Source organism: Hippoglossus hippoglossus, chromosome 3 (genome assembly GCF_009819705.1).
Source record: "Hippoglossus hippoglossus isolate fHipHip1 chromosome 3, fHipHip1.pri, whole genome shotgun sequence".
Classification (NCBI taxonomy): domain Eukaryota; kingdom Metazoa; phylum Chordata; class Actinopteri; order Pleuronectiformes; family Pleuronectidae; genus Hippoglossus; species Hippoglossus hippoglossus.
Window position 1 is genome coordinate 4710838 of NC_047153.1, and position 19412 is coordinate 4730249.

At 42.7% G+C, this 19412-nt stretch overlaps 2 protein-coding genes across 3 annotated transcripts in view; one reads left to right on the plus strand and one right to left on the minus strand.

The window, feature by feature from the left end:
- The first annotated feature begins 2694 nt into the window (after positions 1 to 2694).
- cdkn1ca (cyclin-dependent kinase inhibitor 1Ca) lies at positions 2695 to 3624 on the plus strand. The gene is made up of 2 exons (XM_034573364.1): positions 2695 to 3225; positions 3344 to 3624. Exons 1-2 carry the CDS (start codon positions 2772 to 2774, stop codon positions 3433 to 3435), a joined length of 546 nt encoding a protein of 181 aa, XP_034429255.1. The 5' UTR covers positions 2695 to 2771; the 3' UTR covers positions 3436 to 3624.
- Positions 3625 to 7253: 3629 nt separating this feature from the next.
- kcnq1.1 (potassium voltage-gated channel, KQT-like subfamily, member 1.1) overlaps positions 7254 to 19412 on the minus strand; it is a 33366-nt gene continuing 21207 nt past the window's right edge. Inside the window, exons 7-18 of one of the 2 annotated variants that reach the window (XM_034581501.1) lie at positions 19183 to 19293; positions 18435 to 18530; positions 18105 to 18221; positions 16894 to 17032; positions 14073 to 14129; positions 12335 to 12464; positions 10417 to 10492; positions 9064 to 9158; positions 8884 to 8930; positions 8701 to 8762; positions 7483 to 7860; positions 7254 to 7263 (exon numbers count right to left, since the gene is read on the minus strand). In XM_034581501.1, the coding sequence (XP_034437392.1) occupies positions 7591 to 7860; positions 8701 to 8762; positions 8884 to 8930; positions 9064 to 9158; positions 10417 to 10492; positions 12335 to 12464; positions 14073 to 14129; positions 16894 to 17032; positions 18105 to 18221; positions 18435 to 18530; positions 19183 to 19293 (1200 nt within the window). In that variant the 3' untranslated portion in view covers positions 7254 to 7263; positions 7483 to 7590. Of the gene's footprint in view, positions 7264 to 7482; positions 7861 to 8700; positions 8763 to 8883; positions 8931 to 9063; positions 9159 to 10416; positions 10493 to 12334; positions 12465 to 14072; positions 14130 to 16893; positions 17033 to 18104; positions 18222 to 18434; positions 18531 to 19182; positions 19294 to 19412 lie in introns of those variants that run through there. The other variant, XM_034581502.1, reaches the window with a different exon arrangement.

A 19412-nucleotide genomic window follows, 5' to 3' on the forward strand; every position in this document is an offset into this window, starting at 1 on the left:
CCTCTCATCAGGACCAAACACTCCTGCTGGCCAAAGACACACTTCAGGTGTCACGAGACTTACTTCCTTCATTTGTATACACTAATATACAATTTTATAACTGTATAAATTTCAAATCAGTGGAAAATAGGAAAATAATTTAATCTCTCCATACCTGGCCCCAATTCTCAGGTTCATGCACGTCTAAAATAAATGAGTATAGCTCTGCAATTACAAGGTCTGTATGAATAATCCTGGTATCTACATAAATAGCACTTGTTAGATTTTTGTAAGCAGCAGAATAGATGTTACGGGATGAGAGTAAATTAAAGTGGAACACAAAATAAATAAATGATTTCATTTTCACACAACGAAAGTTCACAAACAAAGTTGCAGCCTGTAGCAAACTCTGATCAATAAAACAACATCTGAACATTATTTGTTCAGCGGAGAAAAGTTAGAGACGTGGTTAAGCTTAATCTCCAATCGTTGTTTTGGGGATCGGGGGTGTTGTGGATCGGTCTTTGTTTAGTTGTTATGGAGACATCTCTGCATGGAACATATCTGTACTTTCATTTTATTATTGTTTTTGTACCGTACTCTTGTTTTTACCTTGTGCACCTGACACGAGCCAAGTTTCCCACCTGGGACACAACAACTGAACTGAACTGAACCGAACACATCGATGAGCAGAACATTTCCAGACTCGTGGCTCAATATTCCAAACCATTTTTTTCATATTTTGGGGAAATAATGACCCTGTGAAGGTTTGAATCCAGTCAGTGGTGGCCAGGTCATGACCAAGTCAAGGTGCCCTGAGCAAGACCCATAACCCCCCCGAGGTCTCCAGTGGAGCTGCACAGTGTGTGGCCAGAAAACCAGACTGTGGTTTCACTGGGAGCTATAAGAGTCTGATAAAGTGAGTGAGGACGGGACCTTCCTCAGGTTTCTCAGTCAAAGTTAAAGAAATTACTTTTACTTTAGTAGAAATTACACTTTCAGATAATAATGATCACACACGTGATTTGGGTTTCGAAGGCAAATGCAAAAACGAGAACATTTGTACAACTCCAACCTGTGGACACTCATCTTCCAATGGGAATGAAAAGCAATTAAAGCGACGACTTTTTAATTACTGTGGTCTTGACCTATATGTAACTTAAAGAAAACCTCTTCTCCTGATTTGAACCAGTTCTCATTTCAGCCCATACACTTAACTCTCAGTCTTGAGAAGACGTTGGCCTCTTTGGCCCGCAGGCGGAAATCCCGGTAGCGGCCACTTATCACCGCTCCCTGGAGGCTCGACTGCAGTACTGCATTTTGATTCAGTTCACTGAGAAGAAGAAGAAACGCACAGAGGCGGCACAGGAACATCACGACTGCAACCAGGGTTTCTCACTCACTAACAGTTGCAACGCGGAAAGAAAATGAAAAGTAGGATGGACTCACAATGACAACACTTAAAAATGTAGATGTCACATACACCAGGAATAAGATTAAAGACTGATGGTTGGTTAGGAAAAACGTTATCACAGTATGACTGTCTGTATGTGGAAACCATTCATTTTATCAGCTTCACACTTGGTATGTGAATTCTTAATGTCCTCGGGAACAGCCGTGTTAACTTTGGTGCAGTTTAGACCCACAACACCTTCAAATTAATACAAATTTAATTAACACGCTACAGGCGCTCTGCACTAGTCATCAGGGGCAAGTTGAACATGTCTTCTTCTACGTCCACGGATAAACTACAGCAGCAACATCAACCTGACACAGACGTTTATACTTTTGTTGTTGGTGCTGATCTCCGTCTTGGCAGCAACATTTATGGAATAACTTCCGGTCACGGAGTTTGTCCTCAAGGTAATAGCGTGACGTCCACTTTGTTGCCTTCATGCTTTATATGGAGCTGAATTACAGAGCGTGTATCTTGAAAAGTTTTGAACTTGGTTCTGAAAATCATTGAGTATAAAATCTTCATTGCAGATAACCCAGGTAGGATGAACGCAAAGTTTTCTAACTGCACCATAGACTGTGTTTAAAAGGCTCTGCACACAGCGTCCAGCACAAACAATAAAAAGTGGCAGTATATTGTGAAGGACTCGCTAACGACAAGGAATAATTCTCCAGAAGCTGCTGAGCATCGACACAGGCCAAGAAAACAGCCCTTTCCAAACAGGCAGGTTTGATCCCACATAGCAGAATTGTTTTGGCCCAGATTCTGCCCACGTCCGGGCTACATAGCATTAGGGATGATGGAAATCGGGCCATAGCAATACCTCATGTCAAATAAAGGTGCCAAAGGTGGCCCACGTTTCTTTTGTGATATTTGGGGCCATATTCAACATCTACCTCTGTGGCCACTTTAGGTTCACACCCAGATTTCACCTCTGCTGAAGCACCATGTTTGCCAAAATTTTGGCCACATGTAGACAACTTTAGGCTCACATCCATTTTGTTTGGGCCAGAACCCGAAGGCCATCATTGCCTGAACTAGTTCATTTATATATAAACAATGAGTTTTTTATTTATTGTGTCAATGGTCGTCGTCACACAATGGATGACCCTCACCCTCCGCCCCTTTAACCTCCAATTCAGACCGCCGCAGCCAATCAGCGTCCTGCGCTCATTGTGTACCAACACAGCATCGTGCGTCCCGCCGCTTTTAAAACGCCCTGCAGCCAAATTACGCACCAGAACAAGAGGCCAAGACGGAGACAGCAGCAGCAGCATCTTCACTCGTTCAATCTGCACAGAGACTCTCCAGCTCCACCAGGAAACCCATCTGCACAATGACCTCCATCAGTCGCAGGGAGTCGGCGTGCCGGAGTCTGTTCGGCCCCGTGGACCACGAGCAGCTGCGCCGGGACCTGAAGCACAGGCTGCGGGAGATGAGCGAGCAGGACAGCCGCCGCTGGAACTTCAACTTCCAGGCTGAGACGCCGCTGCCCGGCCGGTTCCAGTGGGAGGAGATACCATCGGACTGCGCTGCTGCTTTCTACCTGGAGCCTGCGGAGCCGAGGGAGGCTGCCGGTTCCCCGGGCACTGAGGATGAGGATGGTGGTGGTGCTGGTGGTGGTGATGGTGATGGTGGTGGTGGTGACAGGGGAGGAAGCGCAGGGACCGACCAGGAGAACTGTCCCCGCATCTCCAACACCAAGCGTCCCGCTGAGGGGACGCCCGTCCGGAGGAAGAGGTCTCTCTCCAAACCCGCAGCCAAACCCAGACATTACGCACGAATTACAGGTGAGGAACAAGTAGAAAAGTACAAATGCACAATGTGTTTTTTATATCCTCGAACATATTCTTATTTAGAGAACGTGGACTCATCCTAACTTCTTCTTTCTTCTTGTTTTCCTGGCAGATTTCTTCGCAAAGAGGAGGAGATCGACAGATACTAAGATCCCGATCCACTCAAGCTCCAGTGACGCAGCTCAGTGCAAAACAATACGATGAACAAGCTGCCGAACAAAACTCAAAGACTATTTATATGTCCACATGCAGAACATTTACCTGGACTGGACCAAAGGGATTTTATGTTGTTTTAATTTAAATTATTGCATTTTTATTATTATGTGTGTGTGTGTTCCTGACATGAAATTCTACAATTTTGTGTTATTTATATTATTTATGGGCATTTTTTTATTTATTCTAAAAATGTTTGTTAACTTATCGAGATGTTTTTTTTCCTCATCAGTTTTGAAAATTCAAACAAGTGAATGTATTTTTTGCTTTTGTTGATCTTATATCTTGTGAATGGATGTTAATGTACGGAGCTGCTTCGATTAATGATATTTACAAAAAGCACTATTTTGTCCTCAATAGCTGAGACGACGCAAGGAGCTTGTAAATGTCTACAAATATTCCAGTTTTAATAAACTGTTTGATTCCTTATTTTGTTGTCATTGCATTTTCTGCTCCGGGGTGTTTTCCTTTCAGCATTGTGCACAGAGACTTTCCATTTGCAAACAGAAACATGATAAATAATAACGTGAATTCACTTGTTGATTAATGCAAATAGATCATTCACACATTTTTTGGATGTGCAGAACATTCTTCATCGTTTTGATTTGATTCCTTATCCCTCAATAAAAATATAAAAGTACAGTTCTGAAAGTTTGCTTCAGTTCTCCAGTGAATGCCTCACAAATAGTCCAGTTAAGTTAAAGCCTCCCAGGTTCCTGCAGAAGATAACTGCAAAAACAATTATTTGTATAATAGGAAATGAAGCATTCTTATGTGCAACATGTCTCTGGTGCATTGTGAAAATGTGCCTGTGGCTAAAATCTTGCACAGGCCACAGATTAAGCTTTTTATTCCCATTCTTGTCAGACTGGTCTTTATGAACATGATGAACACTTCAGCTGCTTTCCTGAGTTTTCAGGTTTTAAAAAAAACATCATAAAGCTACAAAATACTGGTCTGAGATTTATAAATTACGCCATCGGTATAGAGATTTGAAGATGATTGTGTTTTTCAATATAACTGCCGTCCTGTGAGAAAACAGATCGTTGGTTTTATGCTGACTCGGTGGCAGCCACAGATGAGTACGCTAATAATGTTAAAGTGTCCCTGGGAAAACATAGACAAAATCAATCCAAGTTATAAGTTGGACAAAACATTTTTAAAAGTTATTGCAGGTTTTTATACCGTGTGTTTTTTCATACTGCAGACACTGTGCAGGGGAGATTTTCCACATGGGTCAATCTTATCGTCCGTCGTATATATTACATCATATCATCTTATCTGAAATGCATTATGAGAGGTTTTATGACATCTCTCATAATCACAATCCTAGGGACGGTGCTGTCGGTCTTAAAATTAAACCACTTAATATGAGCTGTAGCTGCCAAATTAGCCCATTAGTGAGACTGAACCCCACGGACGCACATGCACTCCCACTGTGTGTGTGGGTGTGAGTGGGGGGGGGGGTTCAGCTCTGAAGCACTTTAGGAGGCCATCTGGCCGGAGCGCAGGACAATGGCCACAAAGCAGAGTGTGCCATCATTTCACCTGCAAATCAGCCTTTAGAGCTCCATGACCCCCCCCCCCCCAGGTCTTTCCTCAGCTTCTCTGTTGTCTTCACTTTTCCCCTTTTCATAGTCGAGGCAGCCTTTATCTCAACATGTGCTCAGTTTGAAGCTCGTGTGTGTGTCACCACCACCGGGAGGAGGGAGGAAGGGGGGGGGGGGGGGGGGGGTCTGAGTTCATATTTACCCACGAGCGTAACAGAAAGAGCCAACATCACATTTGCATTATTAAATGACTCGGTGCCAAGGACAAACAATGTTAAGTGTGTTACTTCTAAATGAGGAACAGATGATGTGACTCTCTGCTCCACTGGGTGTATTTTTAGTTTACCGGACAAGGAATCAATAATCAAAGGGTCCCGTGGGCTCCCAGTGTCCCCACCCACTGCCTGATTATATTCTCTTAAAGATAAACACCAACAAGCTGCTCAGTGCATCATCAGTGAATGAAGCCGTCACTAGGAACACTGCTGTGATTGAGTCAATTAACATCCCGGTGATGTGCTCCGGCTGAAAGTGTTGAAATTAATCTTTGCCTAAAACAAAATCCTACATTTCACATCTGCTCATGGATAGAAACTGTAATCATGACTGGGACGTCTTCCCAACAGGTTTTTAGTCCGATTTTTAAAAGTAGAAGAGCATAAACCAAACAAGAGAGTGCACACGTGAAGAGAAACTCATGTTTCTCCATCAGAACGACCATTAGAGCAATTTTCATGGAAGTTGTTTGTGCAGTTTTAGCATAAACCTGCTAAGAGACAAACAGACGTCAAGGAAAACAACTTCCTTTGTGGAGATGATTAGAAAAAGATGAAAGAGAAAACTGCAGAGACGGCTGACCTCAGTCTAACTGATGCAGTAGTTATCTACTACATGTGTTTTCAGCATGAAGTCTGAAAATTGCAGAGAAAATTAGGTCTGGTAATGTCGGTGTATGGGCCCTTGTGCTCAAAAGCTCTTTAATGTTGTCGTCTTTCGGAGTTGACGTCTTCTTCTGTGTTTTCTATGTACATGGCTCCTCTCTGTCATCCTGGGATATTTGTATCTCTTCAGTTTTGAATTTTCGGATACTTTACTAAAGAGAGCTGCAGGAAAGGTTGGAGAAAATGTCCAGAGAAACTGACTCAGACATTTGCGTTCTCACTTACAGTCCCTCAGAATAATTTCAGGAAAGTGTGCAGACTCTAGTGCGAGAGTGAGGGCAGCTACACACTCACATACAGGTTTGAGAAGTTAAAGTTAAATCCATTAAAACTCAGTGTGACTTTACATATTTATAGATTTGTGCATTTAAGCAAATAAAATGTTTTTATTTCCACTGTAAATATTTTGCCAAAGAAGTCATTCAGGTTTAAAAAAAAAGGGTATTTATTTATTTAGTGTTTATGGCTCTACGACTAATTACCGACTTCCTCTGCCAACATCCAAAGTAACACTCATCACCAGGGGGCAAAAACATTTTACAGCCTCGTCGTAAACAAACTCTCCCCTCACCCAACTCGCGGTCGTGGACAAAGGCCGAACACCCTCAGCACACTTAAGGAGGGTGGGGCCCATTGTTGTGGACACCAGAGGCAGATGGTCGCTTGGGCCTTTTCTTCCACACGGCCACTCGAGTGAAGGAATGTAAAGGCACCCCACGGACGGCCGGCGGGGGGGGGGGGGGGGAGGTCACCAGCTGCTGCCCCAAAGGTCACGAGTGTAAAGACCGTGGTATTAGCCGTCCTACAGGGCATTTCAAAAAAAGTCAGTTGGGACTCCAGCGGACACCCCCACCTCAACACGATAAAGGAAAGTCTGCTGCCGACACGGTCACGGTGATACGTGACCACAGAGAAACCTCTGAATGGAGCCTCAAAGGTTAAACATCATTTTTGACTAATGACAGAGGAGGGAAGAGAAAGAGTAAAAACATTCGGTTATTAATATGAAAATAAAACTTTTACCAAGAACAAACCATCGACTGAGACTGAATTAATGAGCTCATTTGTTTGCGTCAGAGATTCCCCCCCGAAGGCACCGGACACAACAAGTAAACACTGGGTAGTAATAACCACAATCATTTATTGCTACAGAAGAATATTTCTAAACATTCGCGAGAAAAGGTGAAATAAAATTAAAAAGGGGAAAACAGCATTTGATTAAAATGCTATGTGAAGTAATGAAATATAAGGCCTCTCCCCAAAGATGAAGGTAATTAAAATTATTTCAAATATATATATATATAATGTATGAATCACAGAACAAGATGCTGCTGCTTTAGCCTAAATACATCTAACAGACGACTGCTATGAAACAAACCAACATGGAAATCACTTCATTTCTTTCACGTACAACAGTCTCATGAGATGCTTCAGATAAGAGAGATGGATGGATGGAATAAATATACGGATGGATGGATGGACAGACAGACGGATGGATGGGATAGAAACCCCAATGGATGGATTGACGAAAAGCTGGATGGACGTACATACAGAGATGGATGGATGGGATAGAAACAACAGTGGATGGATGGACAGACGGTGAGGGACATACAAGTGGACAGACAGACAGTCGGAGGGATAGACGGACGGACAGATCAGCAGCCCTCGTCCTGACTGGCGGTGGCACTGAAGTGACGGTTGGGTCCGGCCGCTGTGCCAGGTACGATGCTGGAGGAGATGGACGAGGGCGAAGAGGACAGCTGCTCATAGCTTGGCAGGCTGTCCTGGCCGGAGAGGACGTTACTGCTCCGCCCGGGCTGAGGTCTCGGCCTGTCCCCACCCTCGCCCCCACCGACGTCCCTCTGGTCCCGCGGAAAGGACAGCGACTCGGCAATACGCTTCAGAGTCTGGTCCATGTGCGTTATCTGTTTAAAGGTCAACAAAGTTTGAGGAATCAAAGCATTCACTGGTGTACACAACAAATTATTCTTTTCAGTCATTCAAACTAAATTAAATATGTAAATTTGTGAGTTTCAACACAACAGTTCATATCCATCATATGATTTAATTACCCAGAAAAGATAAAGCTTAACCGGCGTCTAATTATTTTACAGTTGTGTCGTGCACAGTCTATTGGGATTGGATCAAACTAAATTAAATTTCAAGGAAGTCGGTAGCAGCCCCACTAAATGCCAGTTTGAAGTTTGATTTTATTTTCATAAGCAAAAGGGAAAAATCACTTTGTTATTCGCAAAACGAATTTTCCAAGAATTAAGTGTGTTTGATAGTTTTGCACGTGGCTGCGAGGCAGCAACTCAAGGCACTTGGGGGACGTTTTATTTAATTTAATTTTTCTTTTCTTTTCCTTGTTTTGATACATCTTAAGTAAAAATGGAACAAAGCACAACTCTCAAGGTTTCTATTTTTGCGCTGCAGAATTGGCACAAGCTGTTAAAGTTTCATATTTGAGTCAACAACAACAACAACAGGGCCGCGCAGGATCTGGAAATAATTGTATTCGTAATGCAACAAAAAGATTCTGTCTTTTGTTGCATTATCCAAAACGCTCCTCGCTCTGTTTGTCTCGATGAGTGAAACTGCCACTGTAATGTCAATGTCCTCCCGAGAGAAAGCCTGTTCTCATAAAAGCAAAAACCATAAAAACAAGACGAACACGATCGTGTACATTCCCTCACAAAACAAAAACAGCGATCTGAAAACTGTACAAGAGAATATATTTCCCAGTGAAATGGCACAAATCCCACCTTATCCTCCATCCTGTTGAGTCTGGAGCCGATGGAGTTGGTGCCTTTGTCTCTGGCTCTGTCTTCAGAGGGAGAGAGAGAGAGACAATAGTCAAGTAAATAATAAGACGGGAGGATTAGGGCGGCGGTGTGTTGCTCAGCCACTGTCGTGTATTTTCAAGGAGCAATGGAGTGATTCATTACCTGAGCCCGTCTGGAACAAAGTTATCTTCCCTAAAGACTGGTCCAGTCTGAGAGGAACAATGGGAGGCTCCGGTCAAACAGAACGTTAACACAATCTACACACTGGCTCTGAATCTCCTCGCACACACCATGTACCACGCTTTGTCCATGCATCACTCAGGGGACCCACTCATCCATTACCTCCTCTGCAGCTCCTTGATCCGCACCATGAGGTTGAGGTGACCCTGGGAGTACTGCTCGATCACGTCTCGCACATCGTACGGCTTACGCGCTTGCTGCGGGAGAAAAGACAAAATGCAGCAAACTTAAAACATCCTGTCATAAAATATTTCCTGATATAACTCTTGGTTTTATTTTATTTGTCTTGGAAAATGATGTCACTACAGGATGCTAAGTTTGTAAAGGGGTTGGTCACTCCTCACTCTGCTGCTGAGCGTATAATGATAATAAGATGAAGAAGGATGATAATAAATTATAATAATATTAATAATAATAATGATGACAAACCTTATTGAAATAGGAACCTTTCAAAACACTTACACGGCACTTTACAGGTTAGAAATTAGGAGTTGAGGGCAAACTCTACAAAACATTTACATAAGAATAATAATGTTACTGAATGAGTCAAATGTAAATATAATATAGAAATCAGACACTGAATATTAATGCTGCAGGTCTGTATTCACTGTCCCACAGCAACATAAAGATTTTATCCATTATCTATATCATTTATCTGGGTCGAGGGGGAGCTGGAGCAAACACAGCTGATGATGGGCGAGAGACGGAGGTTAACATCTAAAACTCCTGTTAACCACTGAACCACCCATAAGAGTAACTAGCCTATATTTGAGTTCATTGATTAAAATGGAGATTGAACAAAGCCCATAAGCCCCAGACAACCTTTCCACTCTGTGAGGCTGCTGCTGCTGCTAAAATGCTCGTTTACAAAACGCTGCTGCTACACAACTTCAAACACTCGCTGTTAACACAACGACGCTGCTGATGCTGTTACCATAGCCCCAACATCTGTCCCTGCAGGTCTAAAGGCAAATTCAGTGCACACAGACACAGCGCTATGCAGACGTCCAAGTGTACAACACAAACATGTGGGACTGTGCTGGTTGTATGTGCAGGTACAATATAACCCCCCCACTAGAATGGAACAGGACAAGAAACACAGGAACGCCAGACTGACACGGACCCTCGTTTTAATATGAATGGAAACATGGACCTGGGAAAGTACGATTAACTATTGATTTCTACAGAGATAACATGTATTAAGTTTGTTATTGTTGATCCCAAATCTCTGGGATTTTGTGTTGTTTTGTAGCTGCTGTGACGACAGAGCGTACAAACTAAACAACTGCATAAGCAGCGTACTTAACTTTTATTAATAATACAAAACTGCAAATGAATGGAACTAAATGGTCTTCAGTACACATTACAAGGTATGCTTTGATGTGCAGCATAAAAGAAACTTTCTAAGCAAATATTTTACAAATCATTCAAAGAAATAGTCAAAGTCACATTTACCTGAAAGTTCCTCTTGGCCACGAAGTAGCGCATCCTCTGGATCACTCGAATGGCTTTTCTGTGCGACTCTGTCATTCTGGGTAAGAGAATTTTCACAGGGATGAGTTCATGTTACTTTGAAATTTCTCCTGAGGAAATGTAATGACACCGAGAGCGCGCTGGAAAATACTGTTTGAATTGATTTTTTTTATTTTTTTATAAAGCCGAGGTGTGGGAGAAAAACCTCAGCGTCAGACCCCGGCTTTATTTTCCCTTTGTTGAACATTGCCCTCGTACCCAAAGAATATCAATTTAGGGGCGAATATTCAGTGCGGCACAGTTTTCCTGATTGCTATTCCGACGCCGTCAAAACGCCGCTCCCTTATGACTCGTCTTCCTCTGAATGTGATCAAGGCGCATTGATCGATTTCTGGGGTCTGAGTGTTTCTCTGAAAATCATTAATAAAAGCTGGGAGTGACTGTCGCACATTCATCCTCTGTTATATATTGTGTGTGTGTGTGTGTGTGTGTGTGTGGGTGGGGGGGGGGTTATTAAGGATCTATTACTTATTGGGGTCATTACCCTGGTAGAGCAGAGGATGAGTATGTGTGTGGCGGCGGAGCAGTGAGCGCTCTATCAGATCTAGTTAAGGGGGAAAGAGTGGAGAGGTGTCTCATAATGGACTTTTCACAAGCAATGCGACCGGCTGTTTCTCAAATGCACCTTTCACGGCATCCATCATGAAATGTCAATGATGTGCTCAGCGATCCATTATGTGAAATCCAGTTTGCAGCCAAAATGTGATGCATGTGCTCGTGTGCTGCCGATGTGACCGGAGACAGAAGGAGGCCCTGTTGGGAACAGTGGGACGCAGGGGTTCAGTTTTACTGGAAGTGAAGTTTGTGAACGGGGAGAGTTTCTTATTATTTTTAAATAATCCTAGTGATGTGTTTCATCTAAATTGAACAAATTGTTGTTTTCTTTACTCTAGAATGACCCTTTATATTTAATTATTTATATTTACATCAGGAGCGGGGCCTCTCTACGGAGGTCGCCATGTTTTTTTTACAGTAGCCCAGACTGGACAAACTAAACCTTTTGAGTTGTTATGACAACTGGAGGCTTCCACAGGTTCTTTTTCATGTTTGGAAGGGGAGGGTGAGGTGAGGGGTGTTCAGCTGCAACATGCACATTCACCACTAGATGTCACTAAATTCTACACACTGAACCTTTAAATTTAGGGAAGCCTTGTTGATCCATACAAATACAGTGGGCATTAAAACTACATTTCTGAGAAGGTACATCTCTAAGAGGTCTAAAATGTTTTTTTCCCCAATTTATAGAGCAGGATTTATTTCTCCGCTGCTGTAGATAATATGGATAATTTGGAAATCACAGAGATTTGACAAACACAGTTTAAAGTAGCACATTTTTTTAAAGCTTTTTAAATTCTGTGTTGTCTCGTTATGAACAAAACCAGCGGTAGCATCTCGTAATGGCTCAATTTAGCATGACACTGGTTGTGGTGTTGCTGGCGGAGAACAGCTGGTTCCATATTTTGGTCGTCAGCAGAGCACAGAGTGATCTTTGCCAGCGACGCAGCCGCATGCATTTGGCACTCTGCATCATTACCCCACCGTTTAGAAAGATGATCCCATGGGTCGAAAACTGTCGCTCCATTTGTTTCACTACTGTGCCCTTACATTACACTGCAGTTACTTAACGCTCATTTCCTCATAACGCTCGCAGTGCAAGAGCCTCAGCGAGCACCGGTGCATTTCCCCCTAATAGATAATCATTACACAGGAGAACTCTGGGGTTTCGGCACATAACAAAGGTTAATTACAAAATACCAAGGAAAAAAAATGCATGCAAACATTCTCTAACGTGCTCGTTAAGGTATGTTCGCAGACACACGCCGCATCAGTGTGAACTCACTGTGACACTGAGCTGACGGGAGCCAGCTCGCTGTATCGCTCCGGCTCCAGCTCCAGGTCGTCTGCGAAGCTGCAGTTTCTCTGGAGGGGGCCGGGGGACTGAACATCCAAGAGGCCCGGGCTTCTCTTCACTGCACGTGCACACACACGACACAAGACTTTTATCTGTGCATCCAGAACATTCACTGATGCTGCTGACTACATTTTGCTGCTCGGGTTCCAGCCTGGCTTTGTTGTGTATGTGTGTATATGTGAGAAACCTGACGATTTGAAGTGCGATTCATTTAATTGCTCTCTTTTTTCTCCCCCTGCTGCACCAACAGCTTGTCATCTACCCAATAAGAACAGAGGATGAAGCGAGTCTATATGTTCTATTAGTTTACTGAGATGAAAGTCATTGCCTCAGTAGATGGCTCAAATAAATGTTATAAAACTAGGCAGCTTCTCAAATTCTCTAATGATTTTAAGGAAGGCTTCCTCGGTGTGGGAATATTATGATCCTGACTATACATAGATCGGATTTGGATTATGACTGAACTATTATTTCCAGATGGGAACAAAATATCTGAGTTTACTTCTGCAGTTATTAGGCCACTAATGACGAAGATTTAAAAGAGCTTCATGGGTGAAATAAGGGATTTATCATTTCCAGTTGTCAATGTGTTTGTCACAAAAAGAGAAAATGTTTATTGTCAACTTTCTTTTTCTACTTGAAAGCTGTTCGTAATTAAAAACTGTGTGAAAATAACAAATCTTTTTTTTTTTGAGGAAAGGTAACATATTGTCAATATCTCCACTTGTTGTGGAAACCTTAATTATTTGAGTCTGAAAACCCAGTTTTTTTTTAACTGTGGCAGCTGGAGAAGAGAATATAACCAGGATATACAACTGGTTTTCTTGAAAGGGAGTTGGAAAGTGGAACAGATTTAATTGGTTCTGTCAACGGGGACAGATGTCAGACGTCATATGTCATGACATGTCCTGACAGGCCGCCTGATGTTTCCCAAGAAGAACACACGGAACCGATTAAACCCCATCGGAGGGGATTGTGTGATACTCCAGCACAAACAAGGATCTATGACGGATTTGTGGTTTAAAAACGGTTTCAAACGCTTGAGGATTCTGATATTCTGCCCTCGTTTATGTTGATTAATTTAATTTGGGTTATTACTTAAAAAGGTTTACAGGCTCTAATATTTCCAAAACATGACACTGTCCTCAAACTGTCCAGTGCTGCAGCTCCTCTTTTCAGCCTCTGTCTGAAACACTTGGTTTCAGCTCCTGTCTCTACAGCTCATTTTGAATCGATACTGGTTTACTTTACTGGTCAAGAGGGCATGCTATAGGTCAAACTGATAGTGAGCGCCCTCTGCTGGATCATAAGGTAAACTACTTCAGAAAGTCTGATGCGCTTCTTGACTGTATATACACTGTATATATATCTTGAATTATATCTGATCATTAAACTTCTGATATGAACTGTTCCACATCCTTTCGAATGAATGTTAGAATATCTAATAAAAGGTGACAGCCCGAGCTGCTAGCGGTGCATTATGCAAACATGGGGTATTGCGATGTCACATGACATCACGATGATGCGCAAGTATCTGTCGGACTGCTGAGGAGCTTCAGGAGCAGTGTTGTCTGCACACCAGAGGAAAGAAAAACTGAAAAAGCATCATATGTCTCCTTTAAATATTAATACTAGCAACAGAAAACCACTCATAACATCAGATTACCTGGAGGGGGGGAGCTGAACTGGAGGGAGGATAAAGACGTCCAGGTCTGCTGATGATCTGAAGAGAGACAAACGACATGATGACGACATCGATATTGACAACAGAGCATAAACAACAAAAATAAATAGTGATGTTAATCAAAAACTAAAGTGCTGAGATGCTATTTTATTTACATTAGTTATTCACAAGAACACCACAACACCTCATAATGTTATTGAGCAGATTTTTTTATAGTAATGGAGTGAGTGTTAAAGTAGAGAGTAAGAAAGGACAGTGAGTTTACTATGAGGACGTGTGCAGGACATGGACACTAACAGCGGCTCACCACATCCTGCCAGATTGTGGGACTCTGCTCGACCACCGAGACAGACAAGAAGAGACAAGACAGGAAATAGAGACAGGAACAGAAAGTTTGTCAAATCACAGGATTTTACAGTTTTTAATCATGATAATGAAAACCAGCGATGGAAGTATTCCTCTAATAAAACCTAATTATCTGCTTAAAAGATGTAAATGTATTTATAATGGTGCTTCTCTTGTCTTGATGACCACTCAAAAGTCAAAGTGTCTTGCCCATGGACACTTCAGCACGCAGAACGGAAGAGCTGGGGATTGAACAACCACCCTTCTGGTAAGTGGACGACCCGCTCTACCTCCTGAGCCACAGGCGCCTACGAAAAGCAGGATGCGACTGACCGATTCCTGTATCTGAATTATGTATCCATATTTCCTGTGTCTTCTAATAATCTATTGATTAACTACCAGTCAACAAAAACTCGACAATATGAAGCCGGCAACTTTAAATTAGAACTTGGATGAAAATCAGATCAGCGTTGGCTCAGCAGCTGATGACTGCAGCCGCCGTCGACGTGCGTCCCGTCAATAGGATCACACGCCAGATGGCAACGTGGCAATTAACTTTAAATGAGTCATAATTTAAAGCAGCACCCGGTGGATGTTAAGATGCAGCACGACGACGTGTAGAATGTGTTTAGCTTCATGGAGGAAGACGCCGATCCTCATCGAACACGTCGGAACAGAACACGAAGCAACAGGCCGTCACGCAGCATCTCGGGCTCCCGGCTGGTGTAAAAGATAAACGTCATAAAACTGAGCACAACAAAGAGCGGGATCAAAATCAGATGTTATGTTTGTATATGTTGTTCGTGATAAAAGTGTAATTTTCCAAGTAAACAGACCCTGGTCTCCTCGTCTGCTTTGAACAGAATATCCATTAATGCCCTCCGTGTTGCCATGATAATAATACTAATAATAATGATGATGGCTTGTGTTATTTATTTAAATCTTTATAAAAAGGCAGGTTGATAAATGGATGTAAAATACTGAAAGAGAAGTAAACATCCGAGACACAATCCCAAAGAAATTACAGAAAAGGAAATGAGTGAAGTGGATAAATAGATAGAAAACACTCACTCATTCAATAATACATCTGTCCCTCCATCCGTCCTTCTATCAGGTTACTTATCTTTATTTCATATCTCTCAACATCCTCGCGTCTGCTCTCGGAACAAATGAGTCATTCATGGCCGGCAGGTACAGAGCAAGGTGTGTTCATAGGATTAAATAAAAGCATGGTGACGTTACACTGGAGCTAGAATGAGATACCAAGGCTAATTAACCCCATTTCGAGTGTTCTCCCAAGGGTAAGAGAGGGTTTGAAACCATTGACCTGCAAATGGGAGCATATGAAAAGCCATTGAGTCTTGGATTCTTCCTCTGAGGAACACGAATGTCTCTTCAAAATGTCCTCGGCAATCCAAGCAATAGTTGTTTGTATAATTAAGACAGAAGTGATGCACAGACAGGCCAACGTTTCCGTCCTTAAAGGAGACGAATTATTCTCAATCAGTTTTTCATTCCTCTAATGTGTTGTATAGGTTTGTTGTGTATAAGTTCTACAAAGTTAAAAAGCCCAAAGTCGCCCCCCCCCCCCCCTTGAAAACTCCTGAAGCTGCTGAAACCCCTCGTCACTCGTCTGCATCATTATGACGTCTTCCTTCACATTTGCATAATGCAGACCTGGCAGCTGGAGCTGTCACTTTTCATTCCAACTTTCCAACTTTCATTCAAACGTTCGAAGGAGAAATTTCATAACCGAACTGTAATGACCTGTTTGGACATAAGAATGAGGATCTTAAAGAGACAGGCTCTAAAAACCAAGAGGCGCTGAAAGAAGGAAAGAGATGTTTCCTGCACATTAAACCTTTTCAAGCAGTACAATTAAAAATGATGAAGCTGAGTATGAGCAGAATATGAGCCACGGTGCAGCCAGATGAAGTTCAGCTTACTCAGCGCTGAATATGTTCCTTTTGCTGCCGATTGTCACTCGATTCCACCGCGTTTCACGGTCACAGAAGCGTCCTGACATAATGAAAGATGGGAGGATACGGTTTATGATTTAAATTGCCTCTTTGCGTCACTCTCTCCATCATTGAGCCGGCGATACCGTGTGCCGTGCTGAGCTCTGTGAATTCAGCAGTGCTCTGCTGGAGTTCACACTCACGAATGCAACCTCACGTTTTATTGCTGCAGTGGGCTCATCCATCTTTAATGTTTGGACTTTGTGCTGCCCCCCCCTCCCTCCTCCTGTGGCTACAACCCTACAACTCAAGTTCATACTAAACATCTTCTTTTCCCCGTCTTCGCTGAATGTGTGGTCTGCAGCAGGTGCACTGTTCATTATTGCTTTTCTGTGCTTGTGTGCACGTTTGATCTGCTGTTCAAAAGGAACCATACCACACATGGGAGGTGAACTGGAGCCTATTGCACCAGAGCACTCCCTGTTGACTCCGTCCAGTACCTGTGCCCACAGTGCTGTAAACATCCGAGCTCAGCTCCCTCCCGCTGTCGAACACAGAGTCGAAGGTGATGCTGGGGATGGTGGGAGACATCAGACCGTTGTCCTTGTCAGGGCTCTTCAACTTCTTCCTTATCTTCACCTGCCAGAGAAATGCAAACAACCTCGGCTCATCAAATAGCTGCTGCGCTGCACAGGAACAAACCTTCTGTATGTAGGTTGACATTTGACTGACACAACAGGAGACGCATATTTGTCCCGTCTCAAATATTTTACTCTTTGTTATTTGTGCTCGTTATATGCAAGTTTTTTAAAAACCTTTTTATATGTTGATTGACAGTCTAAATGCAGCATATTTATATATTATACATATTTAGGGCTTCACCTTAAATTGAGGCCATAATATAGAGAACACTTTGAAATGAATTTAAAACATATGCAGTAGTGTGGGGCCTGGAAGCTGGATTATTGAAAAACATAAATCAATAATAACCTCCTGCTGGCTGTTTTCTTCCATTTCCTATTTTTCTGTTCCTCTTTCATTTCTTACGTTTAATAAAATGATCCCAAACAGATTTCACACTGACAACTTCGGTAATGCTGATGATGTTTGATCGGTTCTTAATCCTCCACAACATCACAACAATAAACTGTGACAAAGTTTTAATGGTATTAAGTAGTTTAATGTAGAACCTTGTCCCTCGGCTCTGTCTCACACTGTCTTCTTCTATTAAGTCAAGCTGAGCAAACTATTACAGGAAGCCAACTGTAGCTCCTGTAGCTCTCAATACATCTTTTTAGATTGGTCCATGTCCCATCCACTAAAATGGAGGAAAACAAATTCATCATCAACATTAACACATTAACATACATCAGTGTGACAAGGGGAAGAGGAACAATTTCTTTGAAAGGTACTTTGCCTTTTAGTTTGGTCAATATGTCTCATCTGCACTGTGGCCAGCCACCAGGGGGCGTTCCAGATGATTTGTCTTCATCTCTCTATACACAGTCTATAATATCAAACAATCAAGACATGCACTGAACTCCGGATGTCAGAATGAGAGCCTCTGGATTATCTGCTGGTTTAACACTCCACAACACCACAAACTATACAACCTTTAAAGTGTTGAATCATCACACAACTGTCACGTAGTCGTTGTTCCTTGTACCTAACAAAAGGGAAACTGATAATAAGCAGCAGGCAGGTTACTGACCGATTTCTTGGTCTTGGGCGTAGACAACAAGGAGGCGGTGACGTGGGACCGCTTTTTCAAAAACTTCTTGAACGTGGCTGATTCAAAGTTCTCCAACGCAAAACATCTCCATGACGTCTGGAGGGGCATGAAAATGGCAATGACTTGGTTGGATAGAACAAATTTCACAGCAACACGTCTGCCGTGCTGCAGAGAAGGTATCAGGCTTACATGAAAGGATGGTCTCAATAATAAGACCGGGGCTCTGAGACAGTCGAGTACCCCCCCCCCCCCGCCCCGCTCTGTATTGAGGTTCTGTTTCAGTAATTTTCTCTTTTCCTGGTCAAATACCTGAATGAGGCAGGCGGCTGCAGGGATCTGTCTGTTGAAGTGCTTCTGTCTCTGCTTCTGCTGCACCTTCAGGGCGAAGCCGGAGCCCAGGATTCCCTGTGAACAGCAGCACAGTCACTGCAGCTCGTTAATTTAGTTTTGGCCGCATATTCGCAGGCAGCAGCACGACACCGACAGAAAGACACAGAGTCGACGAAGCATCAGCACATTATTCCTTCATTTTTAAACACTTACACATATTTTTCCCTTAGTCACAGAACCCGATAGATTAAAATGGTAGTTGCATAAATCACTATGAAAAATGAACCAAAGAACAATGCTTTATGTTTACTTGCCTATAAAAAGACCTCGACCAAGGAGGTTATGTGTTCACCCCTGTATACGATTGTTTACTGGTTTCTTTGGTTTTTAGGATTATCCAAAAACTACTGAACAGATTTCTATGAACCTTGGAAGGATCAGACATGGGCCAAGAAAGAATTAATACAATTTTGGGGCAGATATGGACAAAGGGGTGAATCTTCTTTTCCCAGAGAATAATTCATAGATTTGATGAAGCTGTTATTTCTAATCTTATCTTATATCCCAACAAAGTTTGTTCAGGACCTGAGATGCTCCATGTGGACGTCCCTCACCAGGCAGGATGTATTACAGCAGCATTGAGGAATCGAACACAACAGTTGAGAGCTGCTGAATGACACCTCAGCCTGAAATATGACGAGGTTATGCAATTCCTCTTTCCACTCACTGCAGGCAGGGCGAAGAAGGAAATGGCAAAGACTGAGAAACAGGAGGCGATGGTCTTTCCGATCCAGGTCTGTGGCACTTTGTCTCCGTAGCCGATGGTCGTCACCGTCACCTTAGAAACACAACAAAACGTATAACTACTAAAAGACGCTTCAATTTGGCTTCAATTCATTAACATGCAGGAAGAGAAGAGGAATACAAACCACCACCAGCCAAAAAATATCCATAACA